This window comes from Triplophysa rosa, linkage group LG14 (genome assembly GCF_024868665.1).
Source record: "Triplophysa rosa linkage group LG14, Trosa_1v2, whole genome shotgun sequence".
Taxonomy (NCBI): Eukaryota; Metazoa; Chordata; class Actinopteri; order Cypriniformes; family Nemacheilidae; genus Triplophysa; species Triplophysa rosa.
The window spans coordinates 16408933-16432808 of NC_079903.1; the positions used below are offsets into that span (position 1 = coordinate 16408933).

The 23876-nt window shown below is 38.6% G+C and overlaps 3 protein-coding genes across 7 annotated transcripts in view; 1 reads left to right on the forward strand and 2 right to left on the reverse strand.

Annotated features, from left to right (window-relative positions):
- The window catches only part of gdpd5b (glycerophosphodiester phosphodiesterase domain containing 5b), a 40813-nt gene extending 32757 nt beyond the window's left edge, over nt 1–8056 (forward strand). The window contains exons 9-18 of one of the 4 annotated variants that reach the window (XR_008964291.1): nt 1707–1789; nt 2300–2450; nt 2730–2951; nt 3269–3426; nt 3600–3747; nt 4712–4794; nt 5203–5217; nt 5946–6058; nt 6171–6409; nt 6836–8056. Coding sequence is in view for 2 of the 4 variants with exons in the window: in XM_057350864.1 (XP_057206847.1) it covers nt 1707–1789; nt 2300–2450; nt 2730–2951; nt 3269–3426; nt 3600–3747; nt 4712–4794; nt 5203–5217; nt 5946–6058; nt 6836–6903 (1041 nt within the window). In the remaining 2 variants the exon portion in view is untranslated. The remainder of the gene's footprint in view (nt 1–1706; nt 1790–2299; nt 2451–2729; nt 2952–3268; nt 3427–3599; nt 3748–4711; nt 4795–5202; nt 5218–5945; nt 6059–6170; nt 6410–6835) is intronic. The other 3 variants (XR_008964290.1, XM_057350864.1, XM_057350865.1) reach the window with 3 other exon arrangements.
- A 19-nt stretch (nt 8057–8075) lies between these two features.
- On the reverse strand, nt 8076–11357 carry hspa13 (heat shock protein 70 family, member 13). The gene is made up of 5 exons (XM_057350866.1): nt 11227–11357; nt 10596–10936; nt 10297–10510; nt 10046–10213; nt 8076–9944 (listed from the first exon to the last, which is right to left on the reverse strand). Exons 1-5 carry the CDS (start codon nt 11249–11251, stop codon nt 9376–9378), a joined length of 1317 nt encoding a protein of 438 aa, XP_057206849.1. The 5' UTR covers nt 11252–11357; the 3' UTR covers nt 8076–9375.
- Nucleotides 11358–12420: 1063 nt separating this feature from the next.
- On the reverse strand, nt 12421–22054 carry samsn1a (SAM domain, SH3 domain and nuclear localisation signals 1a). 2 transcript variants are annotated; one of them, XM_057350275.1, is made up of 15 exons: nt 21928–22054; nt 20975–21118; nt 20729–20775; nt 20538–20575; nt 20292–20375; nt 18776–18861; nt 17098–17200; nt 16662–16975; nt 14766–14846; nt 14442–14570; nt 14194–14299; nt 13907–14058; nt 13552–13767; nt 13255–13405; nt 12421–12784 (listed from the first exon to the last, which is right to left on the reverse strand). In XM_057350275.1, exons 1-15 carry the CDS (start codon nt 21949–21951, stop codon nt 12684–12686), a joined length of 1776 nt encoding a protein of 591 aa, XP_057206258.1. In that variant the 5' UTR covers nt 21952–22054; the 3' UTR covers nt 12421–12683. The 2 variants fall into 2 exon arrangements, with proteins under 2 accessions (XP_057206258.1, XP_057206257.1); XM_057350274.1 differs by having other exon boundaries at nt 20493–20575.
- Nucleotides 22055–23876: the final 1822 nt, after the last annotated feature.

A 23876-nucleotide genomic window follows, 5' to 3' on the forward strand; every position in this document is an offset into this window, starting at 1 on the left:
CTTCTCATCTTCTAACGCGCATCTCGACCTCATGCTGCATTAACGTCACGTGCGCTAGTATAACAAGACCTGCTGTGTGTAGATGATCTCAAGTTGCTGCTTGCATGCCAGCACATGAAGAGCGCATCACTGAGGAGTCGTAGATCGTGCATCTGGTTGAGCCCTCGAGCACTCAGTGAAACCTGCATGAGATGGGTTATTGATTAATAACAATATAACAGGGGAGCTTTAGCAACTGCGTATCTCTAGAGTAGAGGGATCTTGATGCTTCGACTTTTTATTTTTGCTTATTTATACATTTTATTCTTCTGTTTCTACCCTTGGTACCAGTTGTGTTCAGTCATGTGACCCAGTGCATTTAAATAACCCACCGACCTCAGATGGAATCTAAGTTGGGGCTTTTTTGTAAGGATTAGATGAGACCAAGGTCATTATAGATGGTTTCATCTTAACAACATAAACAAACGTTACTGCGCTTGCGCACTTTTGTGACTCCAACTTAACTTCCGGTACACATTCACAAACAATAGAGTGAATGTAGATTATTTCTGATAACAATCAAAAGAAACGGAGAATGACCGTTTGCTAAACTTAACTCTCCAGTATTTTGAATGTAGACTCCGATACCAAGCTCAACCGCTAGATGTCAATGTACCATACAGTATGTTTAAATGCAGGACCCATTCAGCAAATTATTTATTTAATAAAATGAACATACAACAAAATTCAACAAATCGTTTATTGAACACAATTATTATACAATAAAATAATAATACAAATTAATATTAACTAGCCAAACACAAACTGGAAGTTAACTGGGGGTCAGGCACGCGTGTCCGATGAAACGGTCTACAGTTAACTAAACACAAAACATTTCTGTTAATGGAAATAAAAAATATTTGAAATGAATGAAAATTCTAAATGTTTCCTTAGCAATTAACTAAAATAAGTTCAGGCACTAAAATTATTAACTGAAAATAAATAATAAAATGACAAAAGCACGTAACAAAATGGCTACAAATAAAACTACATTTAAAAATTAAGCTTAAAAAAATTTAGCTTTAAAGGTGCAGTTTGTAAAAACTGCCTCTAGAGGGCGCACAACAATGGCGTAGCTTGAAGACGCTGTGAAGGAGCGTGGCAAGATGGGATCTGTTGTCTTCAACTCCACCGCTGATGGCCATCAATCAGACGGGAACGAGAAATCATGTTAGCAGATGAGGTAAAGTTTTATATTTGTTGCGAATAATTGTGGTCCATAAATGCTCGAAACAAGTTAGTGGCTTGTTAGATGCTGGACACTACTTCCGCATTTGTCCACGATACTGTTGTCATGCGGTTTCTACGTCAGTAATGGCGGTAACAAAGGGTAACGCGGATATGACGCCATTGACAGGCGACTGCACAGCCCCGTGTCACTGTTTAGAATGGCGATTTTCTCACGATTTACAAGTAGTTGGAAACATTTGAGATATTGTAAGTACTCAGCTGTACTATAACACTAGCTTAGTGGTTTTTGGTGCAAAATTTTACTGCAAAATTGTTACAAACTGCACCTTTAAGATATTAATAAAACCGCAATAAAACTAAAAACCAAATTATATTAATCCTTGATGAGACCGTATTTTTGCAGGTCTCTAAATTCATAATGCATAAAAATATTGATTTTTTGTCTTTACTTATAGGTCATCTTTATTTGTTTACAGATAGCTCCAGAGAACACTCTCCTGTCCTTTCACAGAGCTCTACAGAGGAACGTCAGCGGCCTGGAGGCGGATGTGACCATCAGGTATTCGTTTTTTCATTTAGTCTTATTCTTCTCCTCTTGGTACAGTTAATTCAACAAAGTACACAGCTGTGTGTGTGCGCGCGTGTGTCAGATCTAAAGGCACAAGGCCACGATGTTTATCTGAGTGTGTGAATCCTTGTGACATTGTGAGACTGCTGTAATGAGAGGGTGGCGTGATGTCTCTTGCCCACCAGAGTACATGGTAATTGAAAAGTCCCTTAAGCTATAATCTACCCTGCCTGCTTAACACATATCTTTAGATAATGGAGCAGAAGTTGTCCATCTGTTGTTTGCGATTTTTTTTTTTCTTGGTTAAGGACATTTAAGTGTTTGCATTTGGATGTTTTTCTGCCAATCACGCCACAAGGCCACGCCCAACTTTTATTCTCTCTTATCATTGAATATTACCTAGCAGTAGTGGCAGGTTGAGCCCTAATGGAAGAGCTTTCTCAGTTGCATATAAGTGCTGTCTAATCACATACACCGCTGTGTAACTGTCTCTGGCTGCAGTCTAGATGGTGTGCCCTTCCTCATGAGAGACCGGACGTTCAGGAGAACCACCGATGTGAAAAGAGTGTTTCCAGAGAGACAGTACGACGACGCCTCATTCTTTAACTGGACTGATCTGCGCTCGCTGAACGCTGGCGAGTGGTTTCTGAAGGTGTGTGCCATTTTGGCTCGAAATGGTGTCTGAAAGAGTACTATGTTTTTATGTTATATTATTCAGAACTGTCTATCAGCATTTGTTTTCACCCTGATGGATAAAATCAAGCCCCGCCCTAAATAGTTTTCTGCCTAATACTGCATTAATGAATGATTTTGATTTCCATTCATTCATTCATAATATTCATAATAAAGACTATATATCAGACACAGACTATATATTTTGTCTTTGTTTAGAGCTGTTACTCTAAACTATTACTGATTTTATATAACACAGGATGATCCCTTCTGGGCCGTGAAATACATGTCACCATCTGAACGCTGGTTAGTGGGGAACCAGACAGTGTGCAGCCTTGAACAGATGCTCAAACTAGCGGCTCGGTCGCGGAGCTTGGCTATATTCACGCTACGCAGACCGCCGCCCGGCCATCCCCACTACCACGACTGGGTCAACCTCACCCTGGACACTGTTCTGAGGTCAGGCATACCACAGCGGCAGGTTAGTGTGTTGAGGCAGTGATGCTCACATTTACTACTGAAACGTTCGTTGTTTTTGGCCTGGGGTAAAACAAATATATTTAAGCGCAATTTAAATGTCTATACCTTTAAATGTGTTGGGATGTAGCGCCCCCTAGCCGTGCAAAAGAAAATTAAGAAGAAAACCACGTTGTTACTTTGTGTTTTAATTTCATTGCTTTACAATGACAAACTTTTCTATTTTGTTATTTTGCTGTTCATTGTAAGTAAATAAAATGTAGAAATTTGCACAAATTGAGCTTCTTTCGTTTACATCTAGTTTTGTGTGTGTATGTGTAGGTGATGTGGACCGTGGACAGTGACAGAGAGATGGTGAGGCGGGTGGCTCCAGGTTTACAGCAGACCTCCTTGCAGATGCTGCCCCTCAACACACTTCATCATAAAGGCATCGGTGGTCTCCTGCTGCGCTACAATCAAGCGTCTGGGCATGACGTCCGGTACACTCCTGCCCTACTTTCACACCACCTGTTCTCATATATAGAGAACAGTTTGGGAACACAAGCAAAGAAAGAAAATAAACTGAAAATGTGTGATGCACGTGGTGTGAATAGGCCTTTGTTCCCCAGTTAAGTGTGTTCATCTGTCTCTGTACATGTGTTTGTTTGTATAGGCTCTATAATGAACACAACATCAGTCTGATCCTGTATTCGGTGAATGAGCCGTGGCTCTATTCTCTGCTGTGGTGCGGCGGGGTGCCGACCGTCTCCTCGGAAGCTCCGCAGGTGTTGAGGAAGCTGCACTCTCCACTCTGGCTCATGGTATAAAGCCCAGATCTGCTACTTCATTAGGCAGTGAAAATACTGTCCAATGACACCAAGCTGTCACTTGGCCTGATATCTCATCGTTGTGCATCTGCTGCATTTGTGCTTTTGTCATAAATTTAAATATACACTATACCTTGTGATATTTTGGGATATTATGTGATTCTTTTATAAAATTTAAGATGTTATGTATGATTTGCATGTTTTAAAGGTGTCATATGACACGGCTAAAACGAATGTTATCATTTGTTTTAGATGTAATGCAATGTGTATACACGATTTAAGGTTAAAAAACGCTGTATTTCCACATACCGTGCATGTTTGTATCTCCTCTTTGCCCCGCCTCTCTGAAACGCGCAGATTTTTAACAAAGCTCATCGCTGTAAAAAGTGAGGTGTGCTATGATTGGCCAGTTAACCAGTGCATTAAGTGATTGGTCGAATACTGCAAGCTTGTGACGGAAATGTAACGCATCTTACCATATTTGAACATCAGTTTCCAAAGCAATTGTGCTGACAGGTACGCCCACCTTACTTGCTTATACATTTGGGCGGTCTTAGTCAAATCACACCCCGAACTGACATAGATTTTTGGGGGTGTGGTTACACGAGGCGTTTCAGGCAGGTCTGGGTGAGCATTCGCTTTTAGATAGAATGCATCTTTTGTTCCGACACTTTCATTTTTGCAATACATGCATGGCCGACACACCAAAGACACAGAAAAACTAGTTTTCGCGCCATATGACCCCTTTAAGACCATTTCTAAATCTACTATAGACCCTAAACCATAAATAAATATGGTATATTTTACGTTTTTACAGGACAATGCTCTTTGCTGTCTTGTATTGAAAAGGAATAATTTTTCTTGATTGTGTAAATATTAGTTGGTGTTACATTCATTTGCTTTATACATAGTGCCATCTAGTGGTGCGTTTGCGTCATTAGTATTTGTTTCGTTTCAGAGTCCAGAAGAGTACCGTTTGATATGGATCTCCACTGATCTCATCTCTTTTGCTGTAGTTATGGGAATATTTATATTCCAGAAGTAAGTGTGCGCTAGTTTGATTGGTCTTGTTTTCTTTTGTTTATTGATTTAATACAATACAACTATAATGCTGCACCTATATGTGCAGTGTGCACTTTCTGTCTATCTTTCAAATAAAATATACAATGTATAATTAATCAAATATATTTATTTGATAATTTACAGCATCACTGGTAAATGTTTTCTCCTAATTGTGAATTATTGTGTCAAATACAATGAGGCTCTGTGGATTCTCTGCGTTTGCTGCGCTTGCCATAGTGACACGTGCATCTGCTTTTTTCTGAACTGACGTCTTGATTCTCTCCCTGTCTTTTTAATATTTTGCTTCTCTTGAACCTCTCCTCCTCTTCCTCGCTCTCTGCCTGATGTGCATGCTTCTCTTCTCTGCTGCATTCTGGCATCTCTCAGCTATCACATGATCAGGTAATTGGGTCACTACTGTTGGCCCACGCTGCCACTGTGTATTTCCTTTTCTTGCCCCATTTTCTCTATATAACCTTGTTTCTATCTGTCTTTCTCTCTACCATATTTTGTTGTCAATGCTACCACTAACTTGTTTCACTAAACCACAGCCCACACGTGGAGTATTTTCACTTAAAACTATTTTCATCAAGATATAATTGAGGGATTTTGGGAGCGCTGGCTAACAGGAAGTATGCGTCTATTTCTGTTCTGATCCACTAGAGGGTGACACTCTTTTAAAAATGCATTGTAGCTTGCTTTTATTTTAGTTGTGGTGGATTGATTTATAACATGGTAACTAAAATAAATTTACGTTGTACATGAATGACATGATTTATAAATTAGCGGTCTTGTTGTGAATTGACAGAACTTCGAAATGTCCGTTTTGACAGATGGCATCAGATTAAATGGTGTTATCAGATTAAAAATATACTTTGAACAATTTTGAACAGATGGTCACTACAAATAAAAACACCAAGTCATACAGAGTTCAGTAAATGATCTCTAAGTACAGTACGGTGAAGTACACTGTACTTTAAATCTCAGAGTTTATAAATATAGTCCATCTATCAAATTCATAAATCGCTGAGATTCAGGAGTTAGATTGTCCACAAAAAAAAAAACACTTCTACTGATGATTCTGGTTATGGGTTTAACCTGCGTGTGCTTGTGTGCACATGTGATCACAGGTGGAGAATGAGCGGGATGCGTAGCTACAACCCAGAGCAGATCATGCTGAGTGCAGCCGTCAGAAGATCCAGCCGAGACGTCAACATCATGAAGGAGAAGCTCATCTTCTCTGGTGAGATCTCTCATACAATGTTTTGTCTAATGGTTGGTGTGGTTGGTGCATGTGTCCCAAGTTGTATTTGCATGCCTCTCTGTGTGTGTTTCTTTTAAACCTCGTCTCTAAGATCAGCCACGGTAGCTGTCTATCCCCGGGCTTGAGTCCTCTATCATCCCATCTGTGGCCGCATCCTTCCATCCTTCAATCTCATTCCCACCTTTCTCCCTCCTGTATTTTACCGTCCCCCATCCTCCTGCATCCATTCATCCATCAGTGCGTCATTCCATACTCCGCTGACATCCCACACCTCTACTAGCTCATGCAGGGCTGTAGCATCAATGACTTGGTGACTGTGGACTGCATGTGGTGAGTATGGGGGTGTTTAGAACTGCCTGATCATTCAGATGGGTTCAAATTACACAGAAGAGTTAAGGCTTGAAAACTGCCCTGCTCACTACTGTAGGTAGCTACCCTTTAAGGCACCGTCCTAAAATTATGGAATCTCATAAATAACTGAACTAAAATGATCTACGTAGAAACTCGATTACCTTGTTTTTAACACAAGACTAAAAGGTCATCTAAAAGGTAAAACCGTATTGGGTAGCAAATATTTGTCTACTGTTGGTAAACGGTGTTGGGAACACACCTATGAAGCCTAAAAGTAATGTCTACGCAGAGTCTATGGTGTGTGATTAAAGTTTCTCCGGGGTTTTTTTTGCATATATGTATAACATCAGTTATACATTTTATTAACATATTGCCTTGTCTTCTCATTCTCCTATCATTTCACAGAGGTGAGCAATGGAGTCAACAGCGATGAGCCGTATATGGAAAATGGGTATAACTTCTACACCAATTAAATCATTGCTCATTGACTAGTGGACCAAAAGACACGGGTCACATTGGTCAGCCAGTGTTCTGATTTCTTTTTGGAAAAACTACATTGCGGTCTGATCCAGTTTGTTGTGGCATCTCCTCTGAACTACTGAACAGTCTGCCGTTTATGATGGACCCATGTACAGAAAAAACGTTCTTTTATTTTTCTTCTGCCGTTACATTGCTTGTTCTAAATTGTGGGCCAGAAACAGTAGTGTTCTGTTCTAGAGTGCAGTTCTTACGAGTTTTACCAAAATTTGTGGCCTCTGTCCCCACTAAATGCTTAAGTAAACGCTGGGATGCTCATTACTTGCTTCGTATTGCAAGCATGCCTGTAATAACCTTGTGGATTTTATCTGTCGGTTATTGAGGATTTTATTTTGTCTAATCTTCCATAGACAGCTGATGTGGAATATAACTTATGCCAGTTTTTTTTGTGTTCCAATTTGATGTGGTATTCAAAGTCTAATGATGCCTTCTGTTCAAATTGTTGTGAATTGAAAGAATGAGCAAACAGGTGTTTACACTGTGCCTGCCTTTATCCTTCTGATGATGTAAACCTATTTAGCAAAGTTAACATTTTGCATGTGGTTGAGTTGTGTCATTTTGGGAGGAAATCACCCAGCCTTACAATCGTATTATTTTATATACCATGTTAGACAACAAGAAGACTTTGCATATATTTAGATTTTTAATCTCTGTGGTTTGTTATGAACAAACTTTAAACAAAGATAAAAAGCCAGACTAGGCGTAAAATGGTAATTAAAACTTTAGATGTAGTTTAACACTGTTTATATGGAAACTGGCTTGGAATTTTAATGCAGTGCAATATTTAAGATAACACCGTCTTAGATTATATATGCGTCTAAATATTGTTCAGTGAATTTTGTTACATTGTCATTTTGTCTTCTTTCAAGCCTCTTGATTATTAAAATGGCATTTCATGTAATAAATACTTTGTACAGGGCTTCCTATTGAGTGAGGTCATGACCCCTTCATTACTATGGTAAATGTAAGATGTGACATTGTTTACAGTGGATTGTCGTCACAGAGGACAGAGGTTTGAATGATTGTGCTGTTTTTATTTTGTATTGATGTGTTTCAGGGGTCAATCAATAAAAAACTGCTGGTTTTACAGTCTTTGTTTTTCTACGAGTCACAGAAAGAATAGAAAATAAAAGGACTCAGGTTTTTAATAATGCAAAGGCAATACAACAGTGCAACAATTGAAATGCAATAGGATTGTACAAAAATAGACATGTAGAATGTTTTCTATCCCTCATGCATTCCAAGTGCAAACACATTGATACTGACAAATATCACATTTTCACCCCCCTCATATGTGCCTTATACCCATATTAAACTAAACTTCTCTGTAAAGCGCATAATCTGTGATCACGTTCGACCATGTTTCGGGTTGATTTCAGCTTTAGATATTATACAAACTATATACCAAAAAACTTCAAGTCTCTAGATTTTTCCCAAGTTGGTCCATTAACAAAACATTTAAATCTTAAATTATACAATATACATTTATGTATATATACACATATATTTAAAACAACATTCTTATAAAAAGCGTTAGCTTGCTTTCATGTAAACAAATAGCAATGTTTGTACATTTCAGATAACTGAATGGTTTTTAAAGGGGACAGTTCACCCCAAAATTAAAGTTCTTGTCATTCCAAACCCGTATGACTTTCTTCTCCAGAACACAAAACATATTTTGAAGAACATTTATAACCAAACAATACTAGATGTTTCCAAAAATATCTCCTTTTGTATTCCACAGAAGATTCGTACAATTTTTGAATGACATGAAGGTGAATAAATGATGATAGAATATTTATTTTAGGTTAACTATCTTTTAAACTCTTAACTTTATTTAATGTTTCTGGTGATAAAAACTGGACATACATAAAAACAATGCTTAATCTGCTGTTTACATTGAACAGACTATGGCAATGCTAAAAAGGCACAAGCACAGCTTCAGTAAACAGCTAGCTGAAATAAACGGCTAACTTTGGCAAATAAATAAATAAATAGAGACTGGAATGATTAGTCACAGTAACATACAAAGAGCTATTCCCTGAAAACAGTCCAGTTGAAAAAAGGTTTATTGCACAGTTAGTACCAGTTAACAGGCACACAGATGCCAATAAACTGACCAACAGTCATTGTGAATAAAATCCCAAGCAGACACTCCCTCAGGATAACAGGAGAAAAACTTTATATAATGGACTGAACTAAATAAATACCCAGACTCTGTGCTGATGATAAAGTTGGGCCAATGAGTGCAAAAAGTACAAATACTTCAGTAAGCGTTATTTTTTGCTCGATGACAAGAATTGCAAAGCGAAGGCATTTAAAAAGACAAAGACATATGTCATTTAACCAGGTTTTGGTTTTCTGGCAAACAACAGTCATATGACAAAGCAGAAATTCTAGTCTCTCCATCAGCTGAAGTTGGTCTTGCGAAGGTGCCTGTTTGGAATTTCAATAGCGCTGACCTGCAGGGGCCAAGAGCCGCCCATAATGCCTGCCTGAATAGCCACGCCAGTCACTACAGCAAGGTCAGGGTCCACAGATGTGTTTGGCTCCTTCCCAAAGTACTCCTTAATAATCTGTTTTATGCGGGGGATCCTCGTAGACCCTCCAACCAGAACGATCTCATCCACCTCCTCTTTCTCTAAATGGCCCTCTAAAAGCACAGTCCGAATGGGTGCCAGAATCTTCTGGAAGAGATCTGCGTTTAGATCCTCAAAGAGTTCACGAGTCAGCTCCTCTTGAAACAGGACTTTCTCCTCCTGCTCTCCCTTCACACCCGTTGTCTGCAGGCGAAGAGGAACTTTGAGTAGCACATGAGATTCCTGGGTGAGGTTGAGCTTGGCCACCTCCACGGCCTGCCGGAGAAGGTGGATGTCGTCTTTGAGCGTGGGGGGAACACCGTATTGCTGTCGCACTCGATCTGTTGCATACTGCAACAAACGCTGGGTGAAGTCCTGCCCGCCGAGCTTGTTATTACCTATGGAGAGACTTTATGGTCACCATATGCTTAAATGAAATCGTGAATATTCATTTGGCTCAAACATATATGGCACACCACAGTGTGTAATTTATACTGACCAGCCATTGCTCTGGTGAGGAACATGCCACCCTGTTTATTGAGCAGAGACACATCCAGTGTTCCACCTCCCAGGTCCACCACCAGCACATTAAACACTTCTGCTTTATGAAGTCCATAAGCCATTGCTGCTGCAGTGGGTTCATTGATCACCCGCAGAATATCCAGCCCTGCATGATGAGAAAGACTACAGCATTTGGTTCAAAAAGTGAGTATCTGTAAAAAACATTTGTCTTGAAAACAGTAAGCTGACCAGCGAGGTTGGCAGCTCTTATGGTGTAGTTTCTTTGCCTCTCATCAAACTCTGCCGGCACGGATATAACTGCTTTTTCAATTGGAATTCCCAGTTGTTTCTCTGCCGTCTGTTTCATTTTCAGCAGGAGTCGGGATGCGATGAATTCGGGAGTAACTGTGAAGGTGCTATTTGTAGAAACCAAAAATTCAGCACTCCCGTTGTTAAATACTACCTGGAACCAGAAAGACAATAGATTTTAAATACACCTTACTTCATATAAGTAGCAATCAAGGGCTCTCTGCAGGTAACACTTTTACCTTGAACGGATATCGTGCGCTCTCTTGCTCTAAATTCTTGCGGTCAAAAATCTTCCCTATGAATCTCTTGGCATCGTAGATTGTGTTTTGAGGAGGTATGTCGGATAATTCCAGTCCCTCGTGCCCAGAAAACACACCAGTGGGGGTGAACGTAACCACGCTAGGGATGCTTCTGTGACCCTTCTCATCCCCTATAACTTCAACCTCCCCTGTGCCAGGATGAAACACTCCCACGGAGCAAAATGTAGTTCCAAGATCCAACCCAATGACCCTGGGCGTTGGAGGAGGCAGGTACTGTTGCCCCAAATACCCCGCTAGAAATAATGCAAGGATGACAGAACCTGTGGGGGTAAAAACAGGAACAGAAAGAAAGCTTGTGAGATTAGTCTTGCAGATTTTAAGTGTATCATACATAATATTAGATCGTTTTACCGAATAATGTCTATATTTGAATACTACGATTTTAACACGTTTAATTTCAATCGTCATTCATTCTCATATAACGTTACTGTTACTCGGGACACCAACTGCGTCAGTTTGGTTTCTAGCTGATAGCTACAGAAAAGTACAGTTATTTTGTACATTTTAACATAACGCTAGCCGGTTGTCTGAGTTTTGATTTAACACTCACCTATAATGGACATTTCCCCAGCCATGTCTTCAATCCGATATGTTACGAAAAGCTTAATAACAGATGTTCTTTTAGTATCTGTGCCGACTTTACCTACTAGCCGGCAGAGTCATATATGCGTACATATACACGTCAACTTAACGCTGACTGCTGTGTGCTGATGGAGGTTGTAGTTGTTCTCAACAATGCCATGAAAGCAACGTAAGCTGAGGCGTGACTGCGCGAAATACATGTCCCATAATGCAAAGGGGTCTTTGAGGACTTTTGCACGTTTTCCTGTTATGTTTATTTTTATTAAACGACAACTAATGCTAAATGTATAGAAAATATAAATCTTGTAGTAAAATAGAATATGAAAAATATATATATTTGTGTGTTTGCAAAAAAGTGACGTTTGATGCTATTCTTTCATTTGCGAATTATGAAAGTTTAGCATTATGAATCACTAAATGATCAATCAACTAAAAACATTATTAATCATTAAATTAATCTATTAAAATTATTTTGATCTACAGTGCATTTTTCCAGGGCATGGAGCGTAGGCGCCGACCCACAGTACCACTTGCGGAAATGGCCGAGCACGCACGGAAATGCACGAGGTACGTCAGTGGTTTTCTCTTCGCGAGACAAACACGCTTTTTTTTATTTATTGCATATCTTTATGTGTTAGTGCAAGCACCTTACTCAATTATTAACGTTACTATTTTTACCATATTTGGCAGCGTGGCCGCGTGCAGGGTTGAGCACTCACCGGCAGAAACAGCGTCTATGAACGTTACGTGACAACCTGCCAAAGTAAGAGTGTTTCTTGCGTGGACACATTAAAACTCTTTTCAGAGTACAAACATAATATCATTTATTGTGTCTATGAATTGCTTTAGATTTATCTTTGGTTGGTTTAAATTATCAGGTGACATTTGTTAGTCCCCTCAAAACTTTGACATCTGACAAAAAAAATTGACATCAATATTATTTCCAGTTAGCAGTAATAGACGTTAGCATTTTGATCAGAGGATTGTTGTGAAAATATTAACCAGCCTTAAAGCACAGGACTAACAAATCCTACCAAGTGCCAAAGCCAAACAGTTTTGTAAAACAAATGGCAAATTTCTTCAAGGTCTGAGGAAGCTGTGTCCATAAAAAAACAGCTAAATGAATGAATTCATTTGAATAATTAAATGATTAAATCATGGCTCCAGAATAAATAGTTTATTAATATTTGTGTTATATACAATTCATGTAGCAAAACAAACATACACACTTGTAAAAATGTTAAAAGCTACAAAAAGCAAAAAGCTACATTAACACGAAGCAGAAAATACAAAGTACATCTAAATTAAAATTCTTAAACGCATATAGTGACAACAGAACACATCCTAACAAAGTTTTGTGACTGTGTGTGTAGCTTTATGAATGTGATACATGTTAGGAAAGACACATTATTCCATGAGTGTCTCTCAGCTGTCAGAACATTCTGCAGGAATAAAACAACCCGAGTCTCTGAGACAGTCATTAGCCTCGTCTTCCTCCTCGCCCTTCATCTCTTCCTGTTCGTCTCCTGTAGGGCGAAGCAAAGAAAGGTTAAATCTCTCATATAAACTCCTGCTGGTTAATTTCATCTCTGCCTAACAAATCAGGTTTGCATTTGCCCGAAAACCCAAATGAAATTAATGTTAATTAAATGACAGTGTGTCTTCCTTGTTATTATCCCAGACTCATATAAGCCAGAGCAGCCCAGCCATGTGCCACCTGCTCACACAGCGAGCCCACATCCAAACAGCAATTAATCCCGACCTGCATTTACAGGAACGGCCGTTCTTCGCCGCACAGAACGTTACGGATTAAATTAAAACAGAAATGTTGTGACATTCAGAACTACAGGCCCTCGTAACCTACTTCTGGTATTTCACAAATGCAAACATGATGAGAACAAAATCAGTTTATTTCATAAATTGTATTCATCGTGTTTCCTAAAATGGAAATATTTCAATGATAGCTGTCAATCAAACTTGCTGTAATGACACTTACTGCTTGTGACATAGAGACAGTCTGATGCAGCAAGCAACCTGTGTCTGTGATCTGGATCCGTCACATTCAGCTCGATCAAATGTCTTTCCTTTAGATGTTTGAGGTCATCTACTGTCTGGTAGCCATTCAGAAGTAGCGAGGATGCATATTCCTATGACAAAACATGCAACAAGTGTTTCTCTAGTCAAAGTGATTATTATTTATTTATTTTGATTTGCACACATGTATGTGTGCCGTCATGGATTTAATCATTAAAGATACAAATATCTGATTGCATCATTTCCGGTCTGGTTTTACCTCTAAATGAAGCCGCTCTAATAGCTCCAGCAGTGTATTGGGTCGTGGTTTCTTGCAAACTTTCACAGGTCTTATTTTTGGGGCCTCTTCTTCTTCCTTCTCTTTTTCTGGTAGAACATCCACGTAAATAAACTTGAAATTTCCCACTTTATTAGTGAGCAAGCCGGTCCATATGCCCATCGGTGGCTTACTAATGATGTTGATAATGTCTCCCACCTATAAAAATACACACATTTCATTGATACAAAGATGCAGTTCTCTTGCTATAATCAACGACAACTTCTTCCTAGCAATTGATATGTTCTTTTTTAAGATGACATGAGAGAATGAACCAAGAACACAGTGTTTATCTCACCTTGAGTTTGAGGGAGTCTGTGTCATATGGACTGGGGACAAAGTCTGTATGTACTCTGGCTCGTCCGCAAAACTGCCCAGTGTAGGTCACATCCTCCTCCAGTTTAAGACTGTCTCTGTTACTGGATACGTCTGAATTGCTAGCCACACCACCTAATTCCAATGTAGAAAGTTGCTTTCAAGATTAGGCACTTTAAATTAACAAAGCTATTTTTTTATAAATGGGTATAATACATTTTAATGTGATTCCCAAGAAAATGCCATGCATTATTGTGTACAGATACTTACTGGAGGAGCTTCGTCCACTGCATAGACTTTCTGATGAGTTCCTGGTCTGATCTGAGCTCTTCTCCACTGGAGACCCATTCTCTGCTTCTCCTTCCGTGTCATCTACCTGTGTCAATTAAAATATCCGTTTTTTTATCAACTATTCTGCAGATATAATGATACACGGTCCACTGAACCGCTGATGTCAAAGATTTAGAGTTGCTTAATCACTGCTGGTAATCATATGAGGAACTCGGAGTGTGACTCACTATGTCTTCTGAGCCAGATTTGACGTGTTTCTTGCCCATCTTTTTACGCATAGTCATCGAGATAGCCTTCATCTTTTTGCCCAGACTTCCCGGTTTCTCGCAATTCTCTGCTGTTGATTCACTCTCTGCCTGTTTCATACAAAAGTTTTAAGTTACTCCATCTGCGTACTGTTGGTAAAGCTTCTTTGTCTTTTAGTTATGAGAAGACTTGTTGACTACAATAGAAATGGGTTTTATTGTTTTGTCTTTGAGGACACAGCTCAAAGCATTTTGAGAACTACATTTGCAAGTTGAAATATTTTGTCTAATGTAAACTATGTCTACCTCGGTTGTTCCATTTTCTTCAAGCTTTGAAGGAGAGTGTTGATTTCTGAACGTGTCAAATCTTCCAAAACTAGTAGATCGCTGTGTGAATCAAAACAGACCACATTTAATATACAGAAAAATAAATTGTTTAACATCATCGCACATAAAATACATTTTTTAAAAAGCACAATGGTCTAATGAATACTAATGAGTTGAGAATCTAGGGTTATCAGTGCAGTTTTAGTGGTTATGAATTTTTACAGCACTTTGAATACATTAAATGTCAGTTGTCAACATTGTAATTTAATATTGTCTAATCAGCTAAAAATCTCAATGATTTCTAATGCATTAAAAAAAAACTCCCACAAGAAAATGACAAATAAGTATCTAAATGAATCCAAAATAATGAATAATCAAAACCAAAATAATGTTAAATTTAAACCAAGGTCCAAATTTTCAATTGCATATATATTAGTTCTACCGGAATATGACTGTATAGTACAATTACGTCACTCACATTTGACTCCACATTTGTCTCCAACAAGACACAATTACAAAACCTACCTTAGGTTTAAGACTTTTTGGTTTGTCTGAAGCATTGGAGGCAGCTCTTTGTAGCATTGCTTCAATGATTTATGTTGAGCTCAGGATGATAATCTGAAACTAGCGGTTTTGCCTCACGTCTCCAAAAGTGTAAAAATGCAATGTCTCAGCAGAACGGTGTAGCATAAGAACTTCCTTAAATCACACAGGATGTGAGCCAATGCGTGTTCTGCCTATTATCGTGGCATCAGTTTTACAGGGGAAAACACTGAGCGCTTGACTATGCATTTTGTGGTTCACCACTTCACAGTCATTTCGAGTAGCACACGTTTTGTAAGTGGGACCATTGTGGCAAAATTTCCATGGAGGTTCCGTTAACATAATTTAAGATCTGGGTCCTCAGATCTTCGGATAAATGTAAAACTCTGTGTGCTTCTACTTGGACCTTTAAGATTGCAAACTTCGAATAAAAACAAAAAAAGAAACATATAAATATAAACATATGAAAGCATCTTTTTTCCAAATTCCTTTATTTCCTTTGCCCAAATTGCAAAATCGGCTCTCTATATTGGAGAAGTAAGTTCATCTGCATGCAAAGCAATAGGACGTATGCTCTCGAAACACTTCCTGTCTACTTTTGCAACGTTTTGCAATTTACGTTTGGAATTTTTACGAAACGTATCCAACATATCTTAAATTCTCAAGTTTAAGCTGTGTTTCAAATGAACAAGGACTGTTTCAATATATACCGCTGTTGGAAACAGAGAATAAAACCTGACCAATAGCGATAAAGTCTATGGACAATAACACTCTAATCCAGCTGTGTTCAATCCGCCAATATAAATCCAGGATTATACAATTATAATCTATTTCCTCAAGCACCACAAGCCCACAGAAACAAACAACCCTCACTAACCTCTTAGTTTCATTTTATGAGAGAGATATAGTATATTGTGCCAGTTTACCATTATCCAATGCTAGAAAACCTGAATGATGATCCAGTTACAGTGTACAACAGGAAATAATGACTGAAGATTAGGATTTGTAGCAAATGTGTTGTGTTTTTCCTGTTTCTATACCACCACATGAAGTCTTAACCGTTTAATGTGTGCGAAAACCTCTCAATCCCCAAAGCTGGATGGCATGCCAGGATGGTCTTTGTGAGTCTTATATTGCATTATTTCTATATAAGTTTGTATAGGACCAATTTTGCACAAATATGATGCTTCAATAGCATACTAAACAACCTGTCTTGTAATTTGAATGTAATCTAGCCGTATATATTTGAAAACGGTTACCGTTTTTTAAGTAAAAAGCAATTTATGTGTATACAGTATATACCCAGTTTTAAACTGTATATAAAAGACTTACATTAGACGCACAGAAATCCACATTGGTTGTCGATCGCACAACTCCTTTTGGGGAGGGGTCTCTCTTTATGGTCTGAACACTGATTTGATGTCCTTGATTTGGGCTTTTGGATGTTGAGCGGTTAGAACTGTGGATTCGATATTCAACGGAATGACCGGAAGGATGTGCTTGTACCCAGGTCAGGGGTGTTTCAGCGGGGTTGCTCCAGCGTTTTCTGAACGATGCTGTCTCCATGACCCTTGACCCCACAGAATTCTCTTGTGTATGTACCTGTGCTCCTACATCTAATAATAAAGGCACCATTCCTTTGGCACCTTTGAAAGACAGAGATAAAAAATCAATAGCTTTGAATGACATTGGCACTTTTTCACTGCGCAAACTCTAGTGTGGCAGAAATTGTTTTGAGTATACAATTATCATATTAATTCACATTTACCTGCTGTGTCGTGTGTTGGGGTCCCTCTTTGATTCACCTTCCGATCAACGTTTTTAAATCTTGTGCCATTGAGCGGCATCATTTCTCTGTTTGCTGTCTCAGTCTGTTGACAGACATAATAGATGTAGGTCTACTAAGTATTGTGTTTTGTTGTGATACCACTGTTTTATTATGCTAACAATATCGCTATATGTAACTATATAATTCTATCATGGTCCTCTGACTATGCTTAAAATTTTTTGCAGCATTGGGGGAATATAATGCCATTTGGGCTAGGGATGCACCGAATGTTCGGCCACCGAATATATTCGGCCGAAAATAGCAAAAAACGCATGTTCGGTATTCGGCCGAATATGTGAAATGGCCGAATAAATTTTACCGAACATGACTCGAGATACGATCAACTAGCAACCAGCGCAGAGAGAGAGAGAGAGAGAGAGAGAGAGACGTGCGCTTTATTAATGCCGCAAACATTTTGGCAGTGTGTGTGTGGAGCATTTTAAGGTGTCAGAGAAAGACAAAGCACGGGACTTGCCGCACGGAAGTAAATTTCCGAATGAAAGCGTCTTTACCGGTCGGTAACTTGTGGCTATTTCAGACGGGAGCGGGCTGTCTGACAGTAGCCCCGCCGCTCGCGACATCCTTTGACATCATACAGTGGTCGCGCGCACACAGTTCCCTGTACTAAACAACTTGTCAAAGTATGTTCTGTGCATCCCGGCCACGAGTGCACCAGAGAACAGTCAGCTTTTGTGGGCGGAGTTTGCAGGAGAGACGTGAACTGATATGGTTGTCAGTCAGCATCAGTCAGAATAGCTTGCGTTCGATGTTTTTTTTTCTTACAATCATTTTGCATCGTAGCCTATAATAATCCAACAGTTTTAGTTTATTCGTATTTTTAGTTTATAGGCCTAATGTGGAATGACACTTTTTAATGAACTGTTTTGTTGTAGGGGTACAGAGTAACTTACATTACATTCTTTTAAGTTTTACCAGTCAGTTATAGGCCTAATTAATATAGGCTATTAAATTTTTTGTTTTAATGTATTTTGTTTTGCTCAATTTTATATTAAGTTGTATTGTATTTTATTGAAAAGCAAGACAAATTTTTAAAAGCAAATTTTGACTATTCAGTTTGTGCAATAGTGAAAAAATAGCTTAATAAATAGAAGAAATGCAAAAACCATATTCGGTGTTCGGTATTATTCGGCCTTCGGCCAAGTGTTTCACATCATGTTCGGCTTCGGCTTCGGCCAAGAATGTTAGATTCGGTGCATCCCTAATTTGGGCAAAATGTTGTACATCACCCAACCATCTGTACAACAAACAATACAATCAAACACGTGTGTATTTCCTTATTCGGCTATCATTTTTGTTCCCGTTTTGACGTACAATGTGTAATACATAATGATCAATTAGAACACATGCAGCTGGCATGAGACATCTTGGCATGGAGGGTTTGAACTTAACATGTTATTCTTTCTGATGTGGGGCCGATATTGACTTAAATTACATTCTTCAGAATGAATATTATATCCATAAAAGAAAAAAAATAACAATAAAATGTGATGTCTTTTTACGTGTAAAGTGACAAAAGGATCTAAACACTTTTTTTTATTTTTCTAGGTCAAAACCGCAATGTAACTCCAGCCAGACACAAATGTCACAATTTCCTGACCTGGACAGACAGATCTTGCTGTGTGTTTCTAGAGCTGTGTCTCTGAGTCTGAGAATATTCGGCCTTCCTTAGAGCTCTCACCAAATCTGAAACGTACAAATAAATTCATGTAACTAGTACACAATAGTACCAAGAAATCAAGTCACTATACAGTAAACTCTAACCTTATTTGTTTTTTACTCAGAAATTAATTTCACTAGGACTTTATAACATCACACCATGACACTATAGAAACGTTGGTAATACAAACAAAAAGGGGTTAACTAGTGCAGAGCTTTAAATAGTACATTCCGTATGAGAAAAGTTTTGTGGTTCAGCACGTTGTTTCCTGTTTTGTTTCTCTGCATAATTTGACAAGGGGAAATATCATGTGGTGATTTTAATCTGCTTAATCAAGGAAATCAAGTATGAAGACAGCATAACTGCTGTATGTTACTTTTACAGCATTATGGTGGATTCACGCGGTATTGTGAAATTGCCGCGCGGCATTCACCTTTAAGCCTATGTGGCTGCCGTTCACAAAAAGATAAAATATTTTTATCTTCAGCTGCGCCTGCCGCAAAGAGCCGTGCCCGTGGAAGTTGAAGGATTTTGGATGCACGAGCACCGCCTCCGCTCCGTCAACGAAGTGGCCCGCGTTTTGCCGCTTACCAAATGTTTCCCTTTGAAAATGAACTGGACAAACGCGACTGCCGTGTACCGTGTGACTCCCGCATTACTGTTTTTACAGCAAATGTCCCCCAACAATAAAAAACACTAATGAAAAATAAACACATTTATAATATATATATATATATATATATATATCATATGGGTAGTTGAAATGAAATACATGTGAAAGTTGTGTAATGTGCTGTATCTTAAAGGTCCAGTGTATGAGATTTAGCGGCATCTAGTGGTGAGGTTGCGAATTGCAACCAATGCCTCACTCCACCCCTCTCCTCTCTCTTTTAAAGCGCTGGAGGCTGACACAGGACTAAGATGTCGTCAAATTTTCGCTTCTTTGCCCAATGAGATAACGCATTTATGAAACGCGGTCTGTAGAGCAGTTTGTACGTTTAGGGCTACTGTAGAAACAACATGGCGAATTACATAAAATGGGACCCGCAATGTAAAATAGCTCATTCTAAGGTAATAAAAACATAACACTTATGTAAGGTCTTTATACACCTCTGAAGGTGGTTCGTAGGTTTTTTACACATTCATACATTATGATTCAACCACCCACTACTGTACATTTTCTGTGAAAGTCCTCCACAGTACTGAGAAGATAAAGTCAATAGAGATCCTGCTGTGTCTTAATCTAACAAATAACATGCAAGTGTTGTGTGTAAGCTGATGTCTTACAACACTGTGCTCGTGTTGGTCTCACTCTCCATTGACTGTAGATGGGATTCGACACAGTCAGAAACTCATTGAGGACCTGACTGGCTGATGGTAAGTGGATGTTGCTTAGCTGTGTGTCTGGTAAATGAAATCTAGTCAGGCTTAACACAAATCCTCAGACCGGTTTTACCTTCATTCTGATTGTTCCTCAAGAGGACTAAATCTTCCTGCTTTCTGGTGGCCTGCCAGAGGGAATTAGTACAGACGGTACAATCTGCAGAAGCAAAGCAAGACCATTAAAGGTTTATTCATATAGGGCTCGGCAATGTTTTTGCTTTTATTTGATTTTTCTCGTTGTTTGAAGATGAGGAAATGTAGGGTTAAGTCTTACAGGAAGGAAAGATGTTCAGGGAGTTTCTCAAAATATGTGACATACCGAGAGCTTCAGTTTCAGAGACAGACTTTTGTAGTGAGCTGAAAAATGACACGATGGAAAGTGTTTTAGAGCATTGACTTTGAATTTTAACAGGTGTTGTTAAAGGGACATCTGCAAAAGATGCAGTCTGTACAATTTCAGAGATAAGCAAAGATTTCTCTCATTTCATTACCAACACCAATAGCACTTACCTTCTTTTCGCCTTTTTTGTGTTGTCTGTGTTGATTTGTGAAATGTCCTGATAATAAATACAGTATTAAGACATGTCATGGCAGAAACTTTCAAAGTCATTATTATTATTTTATTATCATGAAAACATCTAAGCATTTGTTCATTTATGAAATATTATTATTGCAACGCTGATGTACGGATGCCCAATGCATTTTCCATGACATTATAGTACAGTATCAAGTCTGATATTGTATACTTCTGGTTACCATGGAGATGCAACGCCCTGCACTCCTCCATTTGTTGTGGTCGTCTAAAGGAACAGCTGGACTGCAGGATCTGCAGGGGATGGTGTAAACCTGGGCGTCACATGACTCCTGTACCGCCTCGTATAGACTGTCCATTGAGCCCTCCTATAACAGTTAGAATTTGTTACTGAATTTTGACAATAATCTATTAAATGGAAATTCATTTTACTGAAAACTATTTTTCTATATTCTACTAGGAATGTCTAAGCAGATAGATGCTTGCTCGATTTTTTGATGAAACCTTATTATGTAGAAGTAGTTTTATGCACATTTGGCATGAAGTGTAATAAAAGGTATTTTAGGAGCATTAACCCCTTAAGACCTTTTGAATTGACATCACATGTTTTTTTTTAGCTTTAAACCAATAAAAATGCATGTTTTTATGATTTCTTGAAAATGTTTTTGATTTACTTGAAAACCTAAGTGAAATACATTAGCACAAAAGTAGCAAAGCAACTACGTCGCATTTGTTCGCTTATGGAAAATGGGAACAGCATGAGTTCAGTGAAGTAAGATCATCATTAATCCTGAATTGCGCAAAACAACCCAGCATCTGTCAGAGATACTCAGTGAGGTCAGAACACATTTACAGTTGTGTTTTACTTTGTTTAACAAAAAAATGTATGTGTTGACTAAAACAGAAAGAAACGTTTCCTCTTTCGTTTAATGCATAACCCCTTGAGAAAATAGTTAAAATATTAAACTCTTGCAAATATGGACCACAGCCCATGTTCCCAATTTCTACATGCCTCCTAACCAATGAGAAAATATAAACAATCAACAGGCGGTCAGAAAACAACAGGTAAAGCACGCTAAACGTCATGCCTGCTCTCATTACGTCCATATACACTGACGGTTCAAGTTTCACTCGCACACGATCAACCACAGAGCGGAGAAGGTGAATCACATCTTACCAGAGAGAAGCAGAAGAGATTCATTCTGGAAAGTGTGGCTTGTTTCCAGTGCCCACAGCAAAGGATGAACAATGGGACAAGTCCCAGGCAGACAGAAAGCAGAGCGTTTAGTGATCCAGGCTGCCTACTGCTTTACAGATTAATAGTGAACGACATCCTTTCTCTAATCCAATAGATGTGGAGGACCATTACCACTCCAGACAGCCCCTCAATCAAACCCTGAGCATGTTAATAATACTTCTGCTGACAAGTGAACTAGCTTGAGTGCTTTTGTTGTTTGGGTTATAATAGTCATCACAACTAATTTAACCAAATGTTCACTTTATATGAAAGCCTTCAGTATGTCAAATGCATAAAATGTTCAAAATATTTTGTTTCATTGAGGATTATGAGAAGTCTGTTCTTACAAAGTTTTCTTGTCCTTGTTTCACTTTACAAGCCAAAAAGACAAATAGCACATATATCAAAAGAACACTGGAATTATGGGTAAACTCATAAGCTCTCTGCACAGAAAAACTTACTGACAAAGAAATATGTAAATACTGCAGTGAGAAATGTTTTATTAAACAAAAGCCATGTTTAGCTATGTCCAGAAGATGGTTTTAAAGCACGATTCCTGCCAGAATTCATCATTCATGTTCTTTCAAAATGCCCAAAATGGAATTTTAGGTAAGAAGAAATTTACCCACACCATTTTGCCATATGACAGTACCTGCTAGCTCAGCGAGTGTTTCTTAGCCAGAGTGCATGTGATGTCTTGTCTAGAACTTTAATGTTTTATACGTGGATTGTCTTGTGGCAGTGCAGGCCTCAGGACAGGAAGTGAATCTGTCTCAAGAATCTGTGAACTGGTGGAGGAAGTGGGTTAGAATGAAAGTGAGGTGTTGATGGTTTGTCTCCGGCTGTGCTGGGGACAGAATGAAGGTCATCAGACATTTGTTTTGCCTGAGTGATAATCGGCTTGGTTTGATTTTTGGAGGTGTGCCAAATTATCCAATCTGTTCATTTCCTATACGATGCTATGAAAAGGGCAATTTCGTGTGATTAATAACACTGGCACAGAAAGTACAACTAATGCACTTAAATAGTTCATTTAAATTCGGTGAAATGTAATGGTTATTCAATCTGCATTTCATTTTTTTTAATCTGAAAAGTATTATTGTGACATAAAAGCATTGTTCTGGCGTCCGTTTTAATATCAAAATAATATTGCAAAGCCTTGGTCAGAAGTGCGGTACTGTATGTTCCAATTTCATTGAATTTCACTCCATCATTGTGTGCTGTCTCTCCTAAATCCTTTACTTTTACTGTTCATGGCTAATCTTGGATCTCTTAATCAGCGAAAGAGCTCGGATTCTCAGAAAGGACAGTTCATTCACTTGCTCATTTCTTAGAACTTGTAAATTGAAAGAAATGCCATGTCAATTCAACATATCGAGGTTTTAGGCTCTTAATCTTCTGCTGTCCATTAGAATTTGTTGTTAGCCAACATGACAAGATAAATTAATGCGCCAGGGAATGTGCGTGTGTGCTAAGGTGTGCAGCTGGTTATTTTGAAAGAAAATCCTCAATCTCTTTAATAACCGTCCCTGTGGCTATGGAAAAGGAAATAAAGATGGGGATTGATTCATGCCTGACCCATATTTTCCTCTTTGAATTAAGATTATTAGAAGCAGAACAAATGATCTGTTTATGGGGGAGGTTAGTTTTAAAAATACTGGGTTAAGAGCATGTTTTATCCCAAGAATAAAAAATGAAGAAAACAATCTCATCATCATAATGAGCACAATTATGCATAGTTTAATAAATGTAACATCAATGTTATATCACTATAAAAATGTAGCTTCCCCAAATTTTTAAGTGTAATCAAATTGTCACGGAAACACCAGGCTCTCTCACCACTCCCACACCCTGCTCACGCTCTCCCAGAGTTCTGATCACCAGCAATC

Coding starts and splice junctions, on each gene's coding strand:
- samsn1a (XM_057350274.1), bottom strand. CDS start 21,951: ATGAATCTCTTCTGCTTCTCTCTG. Junction 16,976..17,097: donor CCCAACACACGACACAGCAG/GTAAATGTGAAT, acceptor TGTCTTTCAAAG/GTGCCAAAGGAATGGTGCCT. Junction 12,785..13,254: donor CTGTCTCTATGTCACAAGCA/GTAAGTGTCATT, acceptor TTCGCCCTACAG/GAGACGAACAGGAAGAGATG.
- hspa13 (XM_057350866.1), bottom strand. CDS start 11,251: ATGGCTGGGGAAATGTCCATTATAG. Junction 10,937..11,226: donor TGGGGAAATGTCCATTATAG/GTGAGTGTTAAA, acceptor TTACCCCCACAG/GTTCTGTCATCCTTGCATTA. Junction 10,214..10,296: donor AAGAGCTGCCAACCTCGCTG/GTCAGCTTACTG, acceptor CTCATCATGCAG/GGCTGGATATTCTGCGGGTG.